At 34.2% G+C, this 15,285-nt stretch overlaps 1 protein-coding gene and 1 non-coding gene across 4 annotated transcripts; one reads left to right on the top strand and one right to left on the bottom strand.

Moving 5' to 3' along the window:
• The first annotated feature begins 4 nt into the window (after positions 1-4).
• On the top strand, positions 5-14,572 carry LOC123551677 (reticulon-4-interacting protein 1 homolog, mitochondrial-like). Of its 3 annotated transcripts, none has more exons than XM_045340765.2 (11): positions 5-82; positions 1,965-2,175; positions 2,688-2,804; positions 3,938-4,089; positions 4,961-5,029; positions 5,693-5,817; positions 7,777-7,825; positions 9,950-10,086; positions 10,605-10,788; positions 11,278-11,373; positions 13,094-14,572. In XM_045340765.2, the coding sequence occupies exons 2-11, from the start codon at positions 1,983-1,985 to the stop codon at positions 13,202-13,204; spliced, it is 1,233 nt and encodes a 410-aa protein (XP_045196700.2). In that variant the 5' UTR covers positions 5-82; positions 1,965-1,982; the 3' UTR covers positions 13,205-14,572. The 3 variants fall into 3 exon arrangements, with proteins under 3 accessions (XP_045196700.2, XP_045196702.2, XP_045196703.2); XM_045340767.2 differs by having other exon boundaries at positions 57-153; XM_045340768.2 differs by lacking the exon at positions 5-82 and adding an exon at positions 181-299.
• LOC123553625 (U12 minor spliceosomal RNA) lies at positions 11,971-12,121 on the bottom strand. The gene has a single exon (XR_006686812.2). It is a non-coding gene; the product is annotated as a U12 minor spliceosomal RNA (small nuclear RNA).
• Positions 14,573-15,285: the final 713 nt, after the last annotated feature.

The following is a 15,285-nucleotide window of genomic DNA, read 5'->3' as shown; positions in this document are numbered from 1 at the left end:
ACAGGTCAAATTGAAGGAGAGAAAATGTATGTCTACACCGCCGGTTTGGAAGAGGTCACTGGGGTTATAGGTCAAGTTGAAGGTTGTAAACAATGTTTGTTATGTAATTTTATGGCTATTAAAACACTGCGATAATCCTTTCTTAGTAGAGAAGTATGTTACAGCCACTATTGTGATTGTATTTTCTTCACATAATGTGTGTGCGCATCCCAGATGTAGACACCAAACAGTCAGTTTAGTGGATGTTCGTCCTCATAACTATTCGACTCTGCTAAATAATTTTGTTTTCTATCTATGACGTATGTATTGCTTGCAGGTTATAACACACTAAATATTTGTTGTTCTTTATTCTATATAAAACTGACCTATTTCCAATGACCACAGCACACATCAGGACCCATTTTAAATGTCTGTAACTTACATTTTCTTGAAGAAAAATTGTCAGTGCTAACTAAAAGTTAAAACTCAAAGTTTTCATGAAAAATTTTGTCATGCTGTTATTTCATTATGAAAATGCTACCTACATGTCAAGCATAGATCCGGCATGTGATTTTAGCAAAAAAATGAAAAAAGAATAAGGAAAATAGCTCTATACAGAGCAAAAAATCTGAGGACTATTTGTATCTGCCATTATGCAACTACCATTTTTTTTCGCGCCATTTTTCTATTTAGTGTCTGTATGCCTTGCAAAGAGATATAGGGCCAGTTTGTTTCACTCAACCCGGGGCATGCCGGACACTTGAACGGCAAGAAAAAAATTCTCGCCAGTTTATTAATAAACGAACGTTTCGGCGTATACGCCAGACACGTGAGCTGCAAATACAAAAAAAAAAAATTTTCCAATTTATTATGATTTTCTCTTGCGGCCTGTTCCAAATAAGTTAGCAAAAAGTTCTTGCAGTATGTTTGTACATTTACTGGTACTAACCCAAATTTCCAAATGTTAAATTTACCCGATTTTATATCGCGAAAATATATGATTTGCCGTTTTGCCTTGCAAGACCGGCGCATATCGGCGTACGCCGGATAGACCCGGGTAGTGCCGGGAAGCCAAACCAACGCCTAGTGGTTGCACACGGCCAAACAGCATACGCTGCAAAAGTGAAATGAATTGGCCCTTTAAATGAAAAATATACTATCTATTATCGAAATGCTTTATTATGACCGTTATTACGAAATTAAACTAATCTGAAAAGAATGTATCAAGATTTTTCACCCGAGATACTCCCAGAAGTTTCTGCCCTCTGCCATAGACTTTTCACCTCCTGGTAAATTTTTACACCCCTACATTGCCTAGCTGTTTCACCTCCTGTTTATTATATTGATTAAGAAGGCATTAAATGTTCTTTTGTTATACTTGATTAATCTCACATGTGCCCGTAAAACCAACTTAAATTACTAGTCAAGAATCATCTTTCTTTTCATTTAGATACAGTAATAATTAATACAAACACGAAGGGTTTTTCTAACTGTTAGTGAGTGGTTGTAAAAATTCACAATCTTTCCCTGTAAAACTTATTCAAATATAGCAAAATTTTTCTATAAGGAATTGATTTTAAATCACTTCTATATGTTCACAAAGTTAAGGAAGATTAAGCCTCCTGATTCATATGTACAGCTAGTCTTTCTGAAAATCAAGTTATTCAATAACTTAAAACATAATTCATTATAAGTGCAGCTAGGTAACTGAATCATCTGATGCACTAGTTAGTATTTCATTATTTATTAAGGACTTGAGACCGGTAAACAGACATACAACACAGTGCCGTAACATTTCAAAAAAGTAATAGAATTTCTTTTGATTTAGCTTAATAGTATTTAAAAGTTAAAAAAATCTTAAACGTTTGCTTTTATGTTTTGGCCATTATTTTTCTTACACAATTTTCTTTTTCATGCATTCAATCCTACAATAGTATACAAAAATTTTGGAATACTATAGTAAAGCTCTCAGTGTGACTTTTCAGGTCAGATTCTTGTACACAATGAAGCTGACTGTGGTAAAAGCCTCCTCTAGCTGCCTCCGATGCTCGGTATTGCGGGTATTAATGCCACAAACCAATGTAACTACTAGCAAATTCATCAATCTGGATCGGCACAGTAGCACTAGCACATCGTCTGGTGTAAAAAGGAAAGTAAAACCAAGAATGAAAGCATGGCAGATTTATCAGTATGGAGGTACAAATTTAAATACATGCCGGCATAAGATCAAATGTCTGATGTCTGTAAGACTTATGTTGTTTTTCTCAAAATATTTTTGTTAAGATCTTTTTACTTCATTTTTTAGTTTTTTAAACAAGCATGAGAAGTAATCTTGATAAAAACGAAATATTTAAAAAAAAAATGCAGCAGAAACATATAATATTATGGCAGTTACAGGTTAGTAAGCTGGGTAAAGGTTTATAATTATCTGATTTTTGATGCAGTTTGTCACAGACATTAAAGATGCCAAAAGCTGGAGCTGAATGAAAGATGTGAAAATTAGGGAAGTTACTTGAACCGTTATCTGTATAAGTTGGTCAAAATTATATATTCATTAAATTCAGTAAAATGACAGTTTTTTTTAATTGTTTGAAATTTCACCTTTATGAAATAGTTTTAATTGTTGTATTTTTTTGTAAATAAATCCTATTTGTGATTTTGTGATTAGCAATTAATGTTTTTATTTGTCTGTTATATCTGTCTGTCAGGAAATGAAGAGCTCACACTATCATCATCAGCAAAGATTCCAGAAATTAAGAATCCTAAAGACCTCCTCATAGAGATCCATGCTGCCAGTGTCAATCCCATTGATGTTAGAATGAGAGGTATTATGAAATAACCTTGTTGTCAGTAAATCACTATTTTGAGCTTACATTAACACAAAGAAGTCATGGTAAATTTTTATATTGCCTGCAATTTAAATGTAACAAATGTAATTAACACTACAGAGGTCACAATTTTGGCCGTATCTTCATGAAACTTAAAATGTTTCCCTCAATTAATTACTGGACAAGATCAATATTTGGTCATTTGGTAATAGACTCGGTCATAGAAAAATCTTGTTAATACTCTGGAGGTCACATTTTCAACTTTATATTTTCATGATACTTCATCAAAATGTTTGTTAATAAAATTCTGTATTAAATTTGAAACATAGGTCATATGGGATCAAAAACTACCTTAGGTCACTGGGTCAAATTATTGAAAATCCTAATGAAAATGTAGAGATCACATTTTCTTCCTTGGAAAATTAGGGTGATCTGGTTTACTCAGGTGAGCTAGACAGGGTCTGCATGACCCTCATGTTATCTTTTTGCAGAAAAGTGAAGGGGATATGATCTCTTTGAGTCCATGAATCCTTTTGTGCAGAACTCTAAACCTGTTATAGAGATTTTGTATAAAACTTTAAACAGTGACAGCGACAGAGGCCTTTGGAAGGAAGTATAGTGTACAAGAATCATAACTCTGTGTTTCTTACTTTTTGAATTATCTCCCTTTTGTACTTTTGTCCAGAACATAACTGCAAAGGTATTGAAGGGATTTTGTTAAAACTTCATGCACTGACAGATGCAATTGAGAAGAAGTGCATTAAACAAGAACCATAACTCTACCTTGTTTACTTTCTGAATTGCCTCACTGTTTCACTTTGTCATAACACTTTTGTCCGGAGCGAAGGTACATAACTATTGAAGGGATTTTGATAGAACTTTACAAAATGAGTCCATGGAGAAAAAGTGCACTATACATATACCTTGCTGATGTATAGTTGGGCATTTATATTTTATTTGTAATTGTAAATATCAATGGTAGAGTGATGATATTGATTTGGAATTTCTGATGGCAATGTTTGATTTGTAGTGCAGATGGTTATGGTTGATTTGTTTTTGCAGATGGCTATGGAAGAATAACGATAATTGATGTCTGTGGTGGAACAATGATATTTGATTTGTTTTTGCAGATGGTTACGGTAGAACAATGATAAATCAGATGAGAAAATGGTTTGGAACAACCTCTGGTGGAACTGAATTCCCACTTACACTGGGACGGGACTTTTCTGGTGTTGTCAAACAAACTGGCCACGGGGTGTCAAGGTTTAAACCTGGAGATGAGGTGAGAACAGCAATTGCAGCATACACTTAAATGATAGCGTGCTGGTCAATATTCAAAATTATTACATACTCATTTCTATTCCCCGTTAACATGGTTAAGTTACAATGGAACCAGGAATGTCAATATTTTTCCATACACTGACGTCTGAATTTCATACCTGGTGCATGACGTAATTTCATGTGTGTTGTTGCATTAATTCTTTTATTTAGCTCATTATTGTCAATCTTATTCATGCTTTTTAACAAATTCATGATATTTACATTACATTTATAGGTGTAAATATGTATATAATAAAAAGGTTATTAGCTTTATATCGGGAAATATGCACTCATTCTTTAGCGGAAAAATATTGCGCTCTTAGTCACGCTGCAGAACTCATGCATATTTCACAATACAAAGCTAATAACCTGTAATTATTTGCCCAAGGTCTGAAAGACTGAAGGATAATATTTTCTGACAACTGAAAAAGAATGGAAAAATATCACGCTATGAAAAAGAATAAATGTTATGCTAAGAAAACATAAGAATGTTATACTATGGAAAAAAAAAGAAAGAGATTGCTCAGTCAAAGTATTTGTATAAAACAAACTTAGGGTAACTAAATTCCATTTCAAACTTATTCTCAGTTCTGACTTTAACTGAAGCGAAGTTGGACAGTCTTGCCCTAAATCTGTCTTGTTTCAGAATGAGTAAATCTATCTTTATTTCCCATTTCATTGTCATTTTCTTGTGCCAGAGCTTAGACATACCAGATAGACAAACTACCAGGGATGCACAGGAGATTTGTATGTGAGAATGTTTATGATACATATTTGAAATAAGATTATCACAACTGTGAACCAGTTGAGACTTTTTCTTTTGCTTTATTCAGGTGTGGGGAGCATTGGCTGCAGAACGACCTGGAACTCATGCTCAGTACTGTGTGGCTGGAGAGAAAGAGGTAGTATTTCTAGGAAGTTGGCTGATGATGTTAGAAACATTATTTTAGAGGAAGATTTTATTACATTGGAATATATTGATAACTGATTGGCTAAATTTTGTTATAGAGATGTGTTTGGAAGAGTAAAGTTTCATCAGAAGTTTGATAAGTTACACTCTTGCCATTGTTATTCACTGTAAAATTGTTACTCTTCATCAAGGGCAAACTTAATGTTCTTGAATTTTGTGATTGTGTTGATTTTTGAAATCAAATTAAGTTGCAGCAAAAAGGAAAACAATTGTAATTTACATGTATCTTACTAGTTATATTGTAAACTTGGAAATCCACAAAAACACCTTCATGAAGAAGTCATTTTAGTTAAAAAATATTGATGGATTTTATGCCCTTTAACCCTTACCCTGCTAGATTTTTATAATGAATTTGTCCATCTTCCAATTTGGACAGTACCATTAACTGTTGAAAGGGGTGCTTAACAAAAAAATACTGACTGAATAGTGAACAGTGCAGATCATGATCAGACTGCATGAATATGCAGGCTGATCATGATCTACACTGCTCGCAAAGGCAGAATCAATCATCTGCAGTATGATGAGGGTTAAATATGTGTTTTAGCTGTATATACTGGATAACATTGTTAATTCTTTTTTTTCCTGTGATTTCCAGATCTGCCACAAGCCTACCTCACTATCACATACAGAGGCAGCGTCTATACCCTATGTTGCTTTGACAGCCTGGGCAGCACTTTGTTTCGTTGGTGAGATGACAGAGAAGAACACACCAGGAAAAAGGTTAGAAATAGTATGTTTTATTTTTTTGAAACATTGCACACTTGTTTATCATCATTAGATGACTGTGTAGGCCAAGAACGATAACTCTGATGTGCAATTTGTCAAAATTATGGCCCTTTTTTAACTTAGAAAATTTGAGTTTCTTGGTTAAAATTTTGGTTCAGGTCCACCTTTTCTAAAAAAAACTGTTAGAACTACAGCTTTGAAACTTTGCACACGTATCATCACAAGGCTGTGTAGGCCAAGAATCATAACTCCACTGTGCATTTTATCAGAATTATGGCCCTTTATGCACTTAGAAAATTTGAGTTTCTTGGTTAAGATTTTTGTTTAGGTCCACCTTTTCTCAAACACTACAAAACCTACAGCTTTGAAACTTTGCACACTAATGTTTATCATCTTTAGGTGACTATGTAGATCAAGAATCATAACTCAACCTGCATTTTTTCAGAATTATGGCCCATTTTATACTTAGAAATTCTGAACTCTAACTCATTTCTTACATACAGTCCAGAATTTGCAGACGAGAGATGGCACCTGTGGGCGGTGTTTAAATAATTATACATCTTCATAGTTCAATGATAATTTTGAATGTCTGTATTTACATGTTGGTCAAATAAAATGTAAATACATTAACAGTGGGAAAAAGAATACTTAAACAATGACAGTAGGAAGTAAAATACTTCATTAACAGTGGGAAATAAGACATATGTACATAGATTATTAGAAATAATGGGACGAGCAAAACAGGTACATTAGCTTTAAAATTTGCAAGAGAAAACCATAGACTTTTGGCAAGTGTTGATATTTTTCTTCATTCTTAACCCTTATCATGCTTGACACAATTCTGCCTTTGCAACTAGTGTAGATCATGATGAGCCTGCACATCTGTGCAGTCTGATCATGATCTGCACTGTTTGCCATTCAGTCAGAATATTTTTGTTAAGCACCCCTTTTAACAGTTAATGGTACTGCCCATATTGAAAGATGGACAAGTTCATTATATAAATTTAGCAGGGTAAGGGATAAAGTGTTTCAGGCATTTCACTGCTTTTCAGTACAAAAAATCAATTCTTTAAGAAACTTTAACACACAAAAAATGAATGTGATTTTTGGGTTTAATGGGCCTATGACAAAAATTAACACTTCTTAGACCTCTTAACACTTAATTGTTTTGGGCACAATTACTGGAGCTTTTTAATTTTCAAACAATTGAACATACATTTGGATGTACGTTTATATTTTAAGGTGTGCTGTAATTTTTACACAAACTGGTTCATCAGAAAGTAATTTGTCTTCCTTCTACTGTTAAAAGGAGAACAAATAATTATTATTATATAAGTTATCAGGGAAACGGACAAAATCCCCCAGGACAAAATCCCCCCTGCTATTTCTGACTAAAAAAACCCCCCCCCCCCCCCCCATTTCTGATCTACCTGGATAAAATCCCAAAATATCAAGGTGGACAAAATCCCCCTAGTGAAAATAACAAGTTGGACAAATATAAATACAAACAAACGTATTTTTAAACTTGAAACATTCTATCATCTTAAGTATGTTCAACATTTTACAGTGTTAAATAACATATTAAAAGCTTCAAATTGGCTTGAACAAAAAGGTTATCCAAGTTCAATTGGAAGAAAAAATAATTAAGTGTTATTGAAGTGTTGCATAATCTTGTCACAAAAATGCTCAGTTTTTCTATTGGATGTTAACAATTTGATAAATTTAAACATACTTGGTCTTTACCTGTAGTCATTATTTATATATTTTCTTTTCACTGTATGTTTATTATGTTTCCATTCTGAAATAAAAAGATGAATAAAAAAAGTTATCACAGGGGGGATTTTGTCCAACTTGATATTTTCACAAGGGGGATTTTTTCCACCTTGATAATTTCACAGGGGGGGATTTTGGATTTTGTCCTACATTCAAATTATCATATTGCCCTTTTTGCAGGGTTTTAGTCCATGGTGGAGCTGGCGGAATAGGGACATTTGCAATACAGGTTAGAAAAATACTTAGATTTGTCTCTTCAAAAATGTAGCATAAATTGGCATTTTTACTTAAATAAGGTGAATATTAGATGTTGCACTAGTTTTGTATTCTAAGAGGTTGATATCCTGTTCAAGTGTCATAATGACATGCTTGAGGCAATAATGGTTTGAAGGCTTTTGTTAAACTAGGTGTGCCATTATGACCAAAAAGCATATAGCCATTTACTAACCTTTTTATTAGCTCACCTGTCACAAAGTGACAAGGTCAGCTTTTGTGATCGCACAGCGTCCATCTTCCGTCCGTTAGTCCACCCGTAAACTTTTGCTTGTGACCACTCTAGAGGTCACATTTTTCATGGGGTCTTTATGAAAATTGGTCAGAATGTTCACCTTGATGATATCTAGGGCAAGTTCGAAACTGGGTCACATGCGGTCAAAAACTAAGTCAGTAGGTCTAAAAATAGAAAAACCTTGTGACCTCTCTAGAGGCCATATTTTTCACAAGATCTTCATGAAAATTGGTCAGAATGTTCTCCTTGATGATATCTAGGTCAAGTTCGAAACTGGGTCACGTGCCTTCAAAAACTAGGTCAGTAGGTCAAATAATAAAAAAACCTTGTGACCTCTCTAGAGGCCATATTTTTCATGGGATCTGTATGAAAGTTGGTCTGAATGTTTGTCTTGATGATATCTAGATCAAGTTTGAAACTGGGTCACGTGCGGTCAAAAACTAGGTCAGTAGGTCAAATAATAGAAAAACCTTGTGACCTCTCTAGAGGCCATATTTTTCATGGGATCTGTATGAAAGTTGGTCTGAATGTTCATCTTGATGATATTTAGGTACATGTATGTTTTGAAACTAGGTCACGTGCGGTCAAAAACTAGGTCAGTAGGTCTAAAAATAGAAAAACCTTGTGACCTCTCTAGAGGCCATATTTTCATGGGATCTGTATGAAAGATGGTCTGAATGTTCATCTTGATGATATCTAAGGCAAGTTTGAAACTGGGACACGTGCGGTCAAAAACTAGGTCAGTAGGTCAAATAATAGAAAAACCTTGTGACCTCTCTAGAGGCCATATTTTTCATGGGATCTGTATGAAAATTGGTCTGAGTATTCATCTTGATGATATCTAGGTCAGTTTTGAAACTGGGTCACGTGCGGTCAAAAACTAGGTCAGTAGGTCTAAAAATAGAAAAACCTTGTGACCTCTCTAGAGGCCATACTTTTGAACGGATCTTCATGAAAATTGGTCAGAATGTTCACCTTGATGATATCTAAATCAAGTTCAAAAGAGGGTCACGTTCCATCAAAAACTAGGTCAGTAGGTCAAATAATAAAAAACCCTTGTGACCTCTCTAGAGGTCGTATTTTTCATGGGATCTGTATGAAAGTTGGTCTGAATGTTCATCTTGGTGATATCTAGGTCAAGTTCGAACTGGGTCAACTGTGGTTAAAAACTAGGCCAGTATGTCTAAAAATAGAAAAACCTTGTGACCTCTCTAGAGGCCATACTTTCGAATGGATCTTCATGAAAATTGGCCAGAATGTTCACATTGATGATATCTAGGTCAAGTTTGAAACTGGGTCACGTGCTGTCAATAACTAGGTCAGTAGGTTAAGTAATAGAAAACCTTGTGACCTCTCTAAAGGCCATACTTTTCATGGGATCTGTATGAAAGTTGGTCTGAATGTTCATCTTGATGATGTCTAGGTCAAGTTCGAAACTGGGTCAACTGCGATCAAAAACTAGGTCAGTAGGTCTAAAAAAAGAAAAACATTGTGACCTCTCTAGAGGCCATACTTTTGAATGGATCTTCATGAAAATTGGTCAGAATTTTTATCTTGATGATATCTAGTTCAGGTTCAAAACAGAGTCACATGGGCTCAAAAACTAGGACACTATGTCAAATAGTAGAAAAAACAACATCATACTCAGTTCAAAACTGGTCATGTGGGGACATGTGAGCGATTCAGGACCATCATGGTCCTCTTGTTGTATGCATTGCTGTATGACTTCGACATCAACTTGTTTGTATTCTTATTGACTTTGTTAGCTGTTTTAAAACTTTTGATATTGTGAGTTATGCCCCTTTAATAGTAACTATGATACAGTGAAATCTTCTCTTCCTACAGTTAATGAAATCGTGGGGAGCACATGTTATAACAACGTGTTCAACAGACGCTATGCCTCTAGTCAAACACTGTGGGGCTGACGATGTTATTGATTACACAACGCATAATGTAGCAGATGCACTCGCAAATCTTGACAAGTAGGTCTCTATTGATTGTCCTATAGGTAGTATGTATTATTAAGTGACACATGTACATAGATAATGTTATACAAAGATAATCCTTAAGAAAAGTATTGTATTGCTAATAAGGACATACAAAACTTGTTGCAAGTCTTACATAACCACAGAAGTGCTGAAGCATGTTGCCATTCTCAAATTTTTTTGGATGCAGACAAAGAATTATCAATCATCAACTTATTTATCTTTAATTTCATAAATACACGTGTTATCTTCTTCCTAAATTTTGATGAGATGAAATCTTGAACGAGGAATCTATTTTATACAAAAGGAAAAAGTGCATATTCTAGGCTTTAAGTAATGGCCGCCTCAGAGAGTATTTCTACCATTTGATAATTCCCAGAGACTGTGTTCAGAAAACAACCAATCAGTTGCTGATGTGTTTAGACTGGTTGCCTTCCTCAGTTTTATCATCTTAGACTGGTATATGTTACTTTATGCCTTCATCATAAATACTTTTTCAATTTACTTTTTTACAGGGTTGATGTTGTGTTAGACCCTCTGGGAGGGGAAACTCCTAGTTTTACCCTGGATGTCCTGAGGTCCTGGACTGGTGCTAAATATGTGAGTCTTGTTATGCCAGTGCTGCCTGCAATGGATAAGCTTGGTCTGATAGGAGGTCTGGCACAGTCTGTCGCGGATTTAAACTTCATGGCCATAAAGGTTTGTTTAAGTGTAAATTGTAAGATACATGTTACTAAATGGGACTGAAAATCAAAAGTAGCAAAGAAGTTTTTTGAATAAGAGAGGTTGTGATTTCATACTTGTATTGATATGCTTATATGTGGGTTTTGATCCTGTATTCAGAACATTACTGTTTTCATAATTGAGCCACGCCATGAGAAAACCAACATAGTGCATTTGCGACCAGCATGGATCCAGACCAACCTGCGCATCCATGCAGTTTGGTGTCGATCCATGCTGTTCACTTTCAAAGCCTATTGCAATTAGAGAAACTGTTAGCGAACAGCATGGATCCTGACCAGACTGCGCCATTGCAAATGCACTATGTTGGTTTTCTCATGGCATGGCTGATATAGTTTTATTGTAAAAGTTCAAAATAAACTTGTAAAACCTATAACTGAAGTGTTTAACATGAGTTATTAGTAGCAAGCAGCTAAATTATTTCATTCCTTCATGTTTTGTTTTCAGAGTTTCTCTAAAGGTGGTGTAAACTTTAGATGGGCATTTTTCATGCCAAATGCTAATGCTTTGAGGAAAATCACCTTGATGGTAGATGCTGGACAAGTAAGCTGTTTACAAATAACTTATGTTCTTCTTTCTTAAGGACACACAACAGACAGAAGGAGTGCCTTGCTTTAACATGGTTTCTTTCCACTCTTCTAAAAAGAAAAAGCATGCTATGTAGCATATGAAAATGAAGGGGAAATATTAAGCCATACCATGGTACTATTTTAATTAGATTTTATGCTTTAAGAATCTGTTAATATACCAAAATAAGTAAAACTCTTTTATATATAATTTCAGTTTAAACAAAGCAATATAACTCCCATTAATGCTCCTTGTAGCCTTGGATGACCACATTTACAATAATTCAGATGCTTAGCTGATGGTCCAGAAACACCATGACTAAATTTATTGCCTGTCTATTCCTTTCAGAAAGGTTTTATTTTAACATGTCAAAATGTCAAATGTTTACTGTTTATCCAGCTATTTCATCAAATGAAGGTATATTTGAATTGTTAAATTCATTTTTTTTTTTTTTTTTTTTGCATCTGATAGAGGAAAGAATGATAAATTTATTTAAATGAAAAAAAACGCTGGCAAATGTATTGTGTGCAGCATTGTAATTACCTACTTTCCTTGTTATATTTTTTATGAGGTCAGGCAAGATCGCTTCGCCACAAGCATCCCACGAATGTAGGTGGGTCACTCGGGGGCAACCTGTGCCTTTTCAGAAATTCTCCAGAGATACTACTCTGAGGCCTGTACTTCTACAGGCCCATTATTTTCCTTACTCATTAGTTTAAGGCATAACAATTACACTCTTGAAAATGTCTTATATACGAATATCCCTATCACAAAAGAAAAAGTTTGAGAAATTGATATCTTAGATTCAACTCCTACTTTTTAAACCTTTTTAAATAAAAATATTTAGAATTTAAAGTCTCTGATAATTTTAATGACAATACATCATAAAAGTAAAAGGTAATTGAGTTATTTGGTAATAAAAGGGAGGTAATGCAAAGATCGTTTTTTATCAACAAACGTGTGTTAAACGATGTATTCGTCTTCAAAACGTTATTTATAAGCCCACTACGGAGAACTAGATCTAATGTGTGTCCGTTTGTTCGTCCGTCTGTCTGTCTTTCCGTAAGTCACAAATGGAGTTTCCTGAGATAACATCAGTCTGTTAGAAGCTGGTTCAGATATAGAACTAGATCTCTACATAATGAATATATATATAAATTATAAAGTATCTAGCAACAAATGGTTGAAATACGACAAAAAGGATTTTGCGAGATTTGTTTAATAAACCTGCAAGATAGGTAGAGGGCAATACTGAGATTTTATTTTGTTCCTTTGTGTAAAATGCGGTTACTATGGCAATAAATTGGCAGTATGATAAATTGTTAATTAATTTTTGAAACGTTTTTAGATTTTATTAGAGCTAGCTCTAATTTATATTTATCAAAGAGCTATAAAAATAAATTATATTTATATATTTTATACTTCTTTGTATTTATATATTTGAAATAGATAGGTCTATATAAAGATTGAGAAAAGAAGTTTCCAGAGTTTATTTTAAGGTTATCGGATGGACACGTGCACTGGTATTATGATGATTCTATTTTTATGATAAACTAATGCCTGGCTCGGACATCTTAAAAACAAGGCATTGTGTAACATACGGAAGTAATGATCCAGGATATATGTTGTCATCTTGAGGTCATATGTTGTTCTGTACTAGCTAAACCATAAAGAATATATATGTTTTCATTTACAGATACAACCTGTTATAGACAAAGTATTCAAGTTCGAGGACTTGCCAGAGGCTTATGAGAAAGTCGGAAGAAGAAAGGGTCGAGGAAAAACAGTCATAGACATGTTATCATGAAACTAATGCTGCAGATTAAAACAGTTTGAAACCACAATGTAGATGTTTATATTCTATAAATACTTATATTATTTGATTTAACAAATAAACAAGGCCTTCGAGTGGTTTGTTGCCTGACTGTTTATCATGGTTCAGATGCGCAAGAATTGTACCACCAGGGCATTAGCCCGAGTGGTCAAATTTCTTTGATCTGACGGAATAACCATGGTAAATTAGACGACAAACCACAAGAGGACCTTGATTGTTTCAATGGTCATTTAAATATTTTGATAAGAATTTTGCTGGGTTTCATTTATCCAGGTAGTAATAAACCGGACATCATGCAGCAATTTGATGTCTTTATTGATGTCATAATGTTTCTTACCGGTCAACATGTCAACCATTGTTTATATACAGTACTTGACTTTCTTCCTTGTTAAACTGTCAGTCAAATGCAGCCACGTTAGAATGTAAACTTAATGGAAGTTCCTTTTAATGCTTTTCCCTGAATTATTTACACATTATACCCAAATTCGTAAATAAAAATGTGAACAATTGCTTCCTGGTATCTGTGTAAGCATTACATATTTTTGTGTATAAACAGTACAGTAAGTTAGTTTTGAAGTAGCACACACCTAATACATGTTATAGGCTACATGTATAACTAAACAAAGTATACTACATGTGTACTACCACAAAAATGCTCGAGTCCGACGTTCTTTTTTAACATATGACTGATTATACTTAATTGTAAATGTACCTCAACAAACACAGTTTTTCAGTCCATTTGATGGGGACTTAAAACATATTATGTTACATGTATTATTTAGCAAATAATCAAGGCCTTCAAGTTGTTTATCGTCTGATTTACCACGGTTCAGAGTTCAGATGTGTAGGAATTGAACCACGAGGGTGTTAGCCGGAGTGGTTAAATACTGAAGCATCTGAACGATGAACCGTGGTAAATTAGACGATAAATAACAAGAAGGCCTTGATTGTTTTCATTCTGACATGCTCATTGATATATTTTAATAGATATTATACTGGACTTCGTTTACGCAAGGAGTAATTATGGAACGTCATGTGGCAATATGACGTAATAATTGACGCCATAATGCTCTCTTACCGGTCCGCGCGTCAACCGTTGTTTATCGCAGAATATATAGAGATTGTTGGTTTTCTTCTTTGTTTAACTGGAAATAAAATCCAGCCATGTTAGAATTAAAGATAAACTTCGACGTAATGTGAAATGTTCGAATTAGATAACTTTAAGTGGAGAAGAAAATGTAGTTCCTTTGTAATTTTTAAAGGTACACGTCCAGATTTATGTAATGTCTTTATCAAAATCAAGACAGAACACTCACTTGTTAAAATATATTCAGTAAGAAATGTTGTTGTTTTTTTTATCACCCATATAAGTATGTTCCTGTCTCCCTGCAATGTCTATGAAAACACTTTCATGTGTATTGTATTTATTCACTTCCACGTTTTTATATGAATATTGATTTGTTACATGCATTTTGCAAGTATATGCTATTACATGAGATTAAAAAGTTTTAAAAAAAATGAAACAAAAATGTTTATTTTCAATCTGATGAATGAACTATGCCCATTAAGTGTGTTGAGAAAGTCTAGGCTCACCCAAGGTTGCAATTTTATGAAATTAACATTGTATGTATTGTCTTTAAGGTTTTGCGCATGTTTGTAGAAGACATTCCTTTCCTTTTTAAAAAAATGAATAACATTTTTACACTTCCCAAATATTTCCTTTGTGGGGTATGATCTAGTTGCTGCCTTATCCTTCCATCTGCCTCTCCATCCCTGCTAAAATGTTTGTCAGGGGTAACTCCTACAATTTTCAAGGAATCTGGCCCAAATGAACAGGAATATATTATTATAAAGTGAAGTTGCACATATCATGAGGACATGGGTGCACTCTGCCTGGTGTAGAAGTTTTGGTCCTTTGAAATTTTACAGAATAGTGTATTTCCAAATACTGTATGATCTTTGTCCGAATAACTCGCCTTCCAGTTTTCAAAGAATTTGGCCAAAACTTACCAGAAAGTTATATAATGACCATGAGATGAAGTTGCACATAGTGT

The sequence above is a fragment of the Mercenaria mercenaria genome, chromosome 4, assembly GCF_021730395.1.
Source record: "Mercenaria mercenaria strain notata chromosome 4, MADL_Memer_1, whole genome shotgun sequence".
In the NCBI taxonomy this organism is placed as follows: Eukaryota; Metazoa; Mollusca; class Bivalvia; order Venerida; family Veneridae; genus Mercenaria; species Mercenaria mercenaria.
The sequence above is the reverse complement of the archived record's forward strand: the minus strand, read 5'-3'. Positions and strand labels throughout refer to the sequence as shown.

Excerpts from the sequence above, each read along its gene's own strand:
- LOC123551677 (XM_045340765.2), top strand. The coding sequence starts at position 1,983 with ATGAAGCTGACTGTGGTAAAAGCCTCCTCTAGCTGCCTCCGATGCTCG. Across the intron at positions 2,176-2,687 it reads GCAGATTTATCAGTATGGAG|GAAATGAAGAGCTCACACTA; the intron begins GTACAAATTTAA and ends TCTGTCTGTCAG. Across the intron at positions 10,789-11,277 it reads TAAACTTCATGGCCATAAAG|AGTTTCTCTAAAGGTGGTGT; the intron begins GTTTGTTTAAGT and ends TTTTGTTTTCAG.